General features: G+C 31.0%; 1 protein-coding gene across 1 annotated transcript; it reads right to left on the reverse strand.

Moving 5' to 3' along the window:
* Positions 1-311: 311 nt before the first annotated feature.
* On the reverse strand, positions 312-1,823 carry LOC125211709 (CASP-like protein 2D1). The gene is made up of 3 exons (XM_048111613.2): positions 1,544-1,823; positions 1,354-1,465; positions 312-635 (listed from the first exon to the last, which is right to left on the reverse strand). Exons 1-3 carry the CDS (start codon positions 1,690-1,692, stop codon positions 372-374), a joined length of 525 nt encoding a protein of 174 aa, XP_047967570.1. The 5' UTR covers positions 1,693-1,823; the 3' UTR covers positions 312-371.
* Between the last annotated feature and the right edge of the window lie 3,292 nt (positions 1,824-5,115).

The following is a 5,115-nucleotide window of genomic DNA, read 5'->3' on the forward strand; positions in this document are numbered from 1 at the left end:
AAAATCACAAGTTGCGGACAAAGTAACAAATCACGGGTGGGGGTCATCTACTCCAGCACAATACTGTGGTCCATAGCTTTAGAATCCTTCCACAGTAGATAAGACACAAAAATTAAGATAACTACGAAACAAGATATTGAGAGTGGAACTAAGATTTTTCTCTCTTGGAATTTATTGTTAAAAAATCTTAGTTCCGTCACTGTTAATACAATCTCATTAATCAAAGAACGCATGTGCATATATTAATGTAGTAATAAACAAAATAAAATTGAACAACACAGAAAAAATAAATTTTATACACTGTCACACAATAGTGGAAAAAAATAGATAGATAGGGAAGTCCGAGTAAACAACATTAGTAGGTGAATTAATTAAGTCCTATCTTGTAGGGGGTCTTTAGAAGGAACATAAGGTGGGTCAAATCTTCTAAACAGCCTATAAGCAGAAATGAGTGCTAAAACCAGGAAACAGCAGACAGCAATTACATGAAGAATCAATGCTATCTTCAATCTGCTACAGAATTTCCCATAAGAAACACAGCCTGAACTCCATGACACCATTTGATCACCATTGTAGGCCAAGTATAGAAACTCCACCAATGCTGCCACTGATGTCACCATTAAGTATGCCAGCACCTGCTCCATCACATAAAATTCATGGCTTTTATGATATGATTTGAGTAATTGTATGTAATGGATATAAAATAGAAGGGGGTGTTGAAAATTTAAGCAAGAGCAATTAATGCACTCCCATGAAATAGGACATGTTTTGGAAGATATTAATGAGTTGCCAACTATAAATTCAAGATTCCCCAATTAGGAAGATGGGAATTGAATTGGACTTGGTTGAGAGAATTTATTGCCTCAACCAATCGACACTTATCATGCACCGTGCACTTAAATAAGATTGACTATCATACAAACTTTCTGACACTTACTCTTTCCGTCCCTGAAAAGTATGATTATTTGGATCGCCACAGATTTTAATGCATAATTTGTAAAGTAAGAAAAAGATAGAGAGAAAAAGTAATTAAAGTATTGTTCGTGCATGACGAGTCCCACCTCCTTAGAAGAAAATAGATAATTTAGTTTTTATCATAAAAGAAAACAAAATTGGACTATAACCTAAATAGGAACACGACTCGACTCAACTACTAGAGTAGTAGTGTATATACCAAAAGCAGTAGCATTGAAACCTAATAAGTATACAATGCCAATCTGAAGCCTATCATTCCCAGCTCAAGCAATAATTACATATGAAATCAACTCAATTTCATATCTCATTACTCAACTAAGCTCAAATATTATTAAAACAGAACACCAAAATTTACAATTAAAAGAGGGGAAAGAAAACCTGATCAGTAACGAAGAAGAGCCAGGCTTTAGTGAGCAAGCATCTGAGATATGAAGAAACAGCAGCAAACAAAGCATACACAGCAGCAATTGCACTCACGCAAACCATATATCTGCACCAATTAATCATTAATAATGAAAATCTAGAGAGAGAAAACACAGAGAGAAAGAGAGGGAGAGGTGTTTGTTACTTGAGGCCGACGAAGTCATGGAACTCCAATTTACCATAGTCGGAGTTATCCTGACTGTTGTTGATGGCGATCCAAATGGAAGCAATGTTGAAAGGGATAACAAACAGCCTCAGCGAGAAATCCACCAGTTTGAGGTCGGATGCATTCATCTCCTTTAAATTTGTGCTACACTGAAACTGAGCTCCAAATATAAGGAGGAGAAATATTAGAGAGAGAAAGTGATTATGATATGATATCGGTTGGGCTGGAAATTGACAGATGTGTTGCTGAAATATAATGCGGAGTAGCTTTATTGTTTACAAACAGCAGTATTTATATTTAGAATATTTTAGCCACTGCTATATTTGCTAGATCCAACGGTTCTCCTGTTTCTGGTAGGTGTGGGTCATTGGGACTGCGACACGTGTTATCTTATTTAGTGGAATAAGTGTTTAGGGGCTAATAATTATGGTGAAATATTTGGATACTGCAAATTTATCATTTAAATCATGCGTGCTACCTACAATGCTTGGATTATTATACTATACTACTCGTTTTAGCCTCGAATGTGATTTGGACCTCATGCTTAGCTCATTTTATGATATGCAGCCATTAGTATTATCATTGTTATTTTCATTTGATTTTGTTGGAAACAAACATGGATTTAACGGTTACCGCTACAGCTCTCATGGCTGGAAATTTTAATAGAGAGGAAGAGACAGCAATTGTTTGTGTTTGCTAGGAATATGGTTAAATGGAGTTGCGATTAGAAGAATAAAAAAGAAAGAGAAAAAAATAACAATTCAAATGTTTTAAGAAGTACTAGGTGATAAACACAAAATTCACATATTTTACGAGGTTAAACTTAAGATGTTGTGACGGCATATCGTGCTAATAATGTATATTTTCGTCTATATTCCTATTAACTAGTTATGTAACATGTTTGTTAAGTCTTCATCCCTTATTAATTGGCATCGGTTGACTTGACACGGGTTTTAAGAAATGTAGTAGAAAGTAGATTTAAAAAGTGAGTCTTATATTTATACACTCTTCATGTCTCATCTCAAGTAACTACTTTTCGGCACGTGTTTGAGAAAAATAATAATAAATAGTTAAATGAAGAGAAAATAAAGTAAGAGAATAATATAGATACGACTCTCTTCTTGTATATTATTCTCTTTCTTACTTTATTTTCTCTTCCCTTTAACTACTTATTATCATCTTCGCAAAACAACGGTAAAAAAGAAATCTATCACTTGATATGGGACGGAGGGAGTACTAATTTTACAGTAAAATGTGAGTAGAATGAGTTAGTGGAATGTAAAGTCTATTATAAAAAATACTAGGAAAAAATAAGGGTGCCAATGTTTGAGGACGGAAAAAAAAAAAAAAAGAAATTGGTGCCAATTAGTGTGGACGGAAGGAGTAGCATAAAGGATTAAAAAGATATCAAAGATAAAAAAATATGAAGATCGGAGTCAAATTAACGGACGGATGCCATTTAGGGTTCGTCGAGTTCAACAGTCCAACCCAATGGCCCGCCCGTCAATGAGAGTCAGTGGCCAAAATTTTACAACACAACACAACAGTATGCCGAATTCAGTAATCGCCAAGATGGATTGGGTTATCCAAATATGACCAAAATTAAAAGCTAAATTTTCCTTTGAAGTAGAACAATACTCATCCAATTGGAATATGAAGACTCAGACCCATATAACTATCTCATTCCAGACCATAATTCATAAGTTCAAAGAGTCATGACACAACATCCAACATCCATACCAGTTGTGGGTCAAGGCAAGAAAATAAAAAAGACTGAATGAATTCAAGATTCACCCAACATGTTTTATATATTTGTTTATTTATGTTGTATTTCATGAATATTGTTTTTTCTATTTGTATATGGGTATCTAAAGAATAAAATTCTAAGATTTGAGAGTAAACGATTGTTTTGATTATTTATTTCTGATATCAAGACATGAATTTATTTATCTATTTGTGAGATAATACATCTGATTTCTGAAAAAGTTTTGGATGATTAGTGGTGTGCTATGGAATCGAAGGAGGAGTAGTGCACTAGACAAAATAGATAACACAACAGATCAATAATACCGAAATGTGTGACACTAATTTGAGAGGACGCGTGAGATCATAAAATCTGTTTGGAGTTACAACATATGATGCTTTAATCTCATCTAAAATGAGGTTTAGAATATATCAGTGATCGTTTAAGTAATTACTAGAATAATAATTGAAAGAATCGGAGTTCATGATATCAATAATTAAAATTCTCTCTTTTTTTCATGATTTAATCTTTATTTTGTAGTTTATTTAATTGTTATTTCAATTTCCAAGTTAAATAAATCATTCTTAAAAACTACGTTTGTTCCGATAGTATTTGACGGCTAAATATTATATACTTCATCCTTCCCAAAGAATATGCACTTTAGGTTCGGCACAAATTCAATGCAAAATTAGTAAAACAATATATGGATAGAGAAAAAAAATAAAAATAAAGTGATGCCAAATGGTCAGACCAGCCATAAAAATAAAATATTAATAAAAGTTGTTATATTTAATACTGATTTACTTGGAATTAGTTCATCTTAAAAGTAATAATTTTCTAAGACTGATTTACCCTTTATCCACAGATAATTACATGTAAAAACTTGAGTAATCAAATCATCTTGGAAACATTCAACTTTGTCTATGCCTCATTTTCGTTTCTTAAGTCAGATTTCTATTCAGTTTTTTTGTAAACTTTTATTTATTGTTTTATATTTTGTTATTTAATTGTTTAATATATATAACTATTTTTAAATCAGAATATATATATCTTTATATGATATTAAAATTTATAATTGTTGATTATCTATATAGATTCACTTACAAATGAAATAGTTTAAAGTATATTATATTTAAAATTAATATTTAAATAACTTATAAACAAAATAAATGTAAGCATTATACTATACAATTATTTTATATACTAAATCAAACTTTTTGAGAAAAGATTGTTCCAATATTAAAAGTAAATATAGAAAATATATTCTTATTTCATAAAATATAAAATTGATGGTTGGAGATTAATTGAAATCTTAAATGGTTCAAAAAAAATTAAGGCACAAACTATTGTGCAATTCATAATAAAAAATATCCATTGAAATCCTCAACAAATCAATCAAATCAAAATTAATTAAATCATTAATAGAATATGTGATCAATTATAAATTTTTTAATTTTTATATTACATCTAAAAATTAATAGAAACTCTTAGTTGTTCAGTTATACTGAATTTGAACCCTTAGAAGCGGCTCTTCCCACGGCGGAGTCACCATTGACCATCATTTGAGAAACTTATCTAGTAAATTAAAAATAAAATCAATCAAAAACCCTATGTATAGAAAACATAAGTAATTATACCTTGTGTAAGTTATTTGCTAGTGCACACTCTTGATTTATGTCAACTTTTAAGATATTTGGAAATCAAATTCTTAAGTTCAAAACAATAGCAATATGTAAATTGTTATTTTGAAAAAAAATATTTTTGAAAATAAATACTCCTCCGTAGTCCGTCTGGTGCTACTTACAGT

This window comes from Salvia hispanica, chromosome 3 (assembly GCF_029641045.1).
Source record: "Salvia hispanica isolate PSC_SH4W2 chromosome 3, Shi_PSC_v1, whole genome shotgun sequence".
In the NCBI taxonomy this organism is placed as follows: domain Eukaryota; kingdom Viridiplantae; phylum Streptophyta; class Magnoliopsida; order Lamiales; family Lamiaceae; genus Salvia; species Salvia hispanica.

Coding starts and splice junctions, on each gene's coding strand:
- LOC125211709 (XM_048111613.2), bottom strand. CDS start 1,692: ATGAATGCATCCGACCTCAAACTGGTGGATTTCTCGCTGAGGCTGTTT. Junction 1,466..1,543: donor CATGACTTCGTCGGCCTCAA/GTAACAAACACC, acceptor TAATTGGTGCAG/ATATATGGTTTGCGTGAGTG. Junction 636..1,353: donor TCTTCTTCGTTACTGATCAG/GTTTTCTTTCCC, acceptor GTGATGGAGCAG/GTGCTGGCATACTTAATGGT.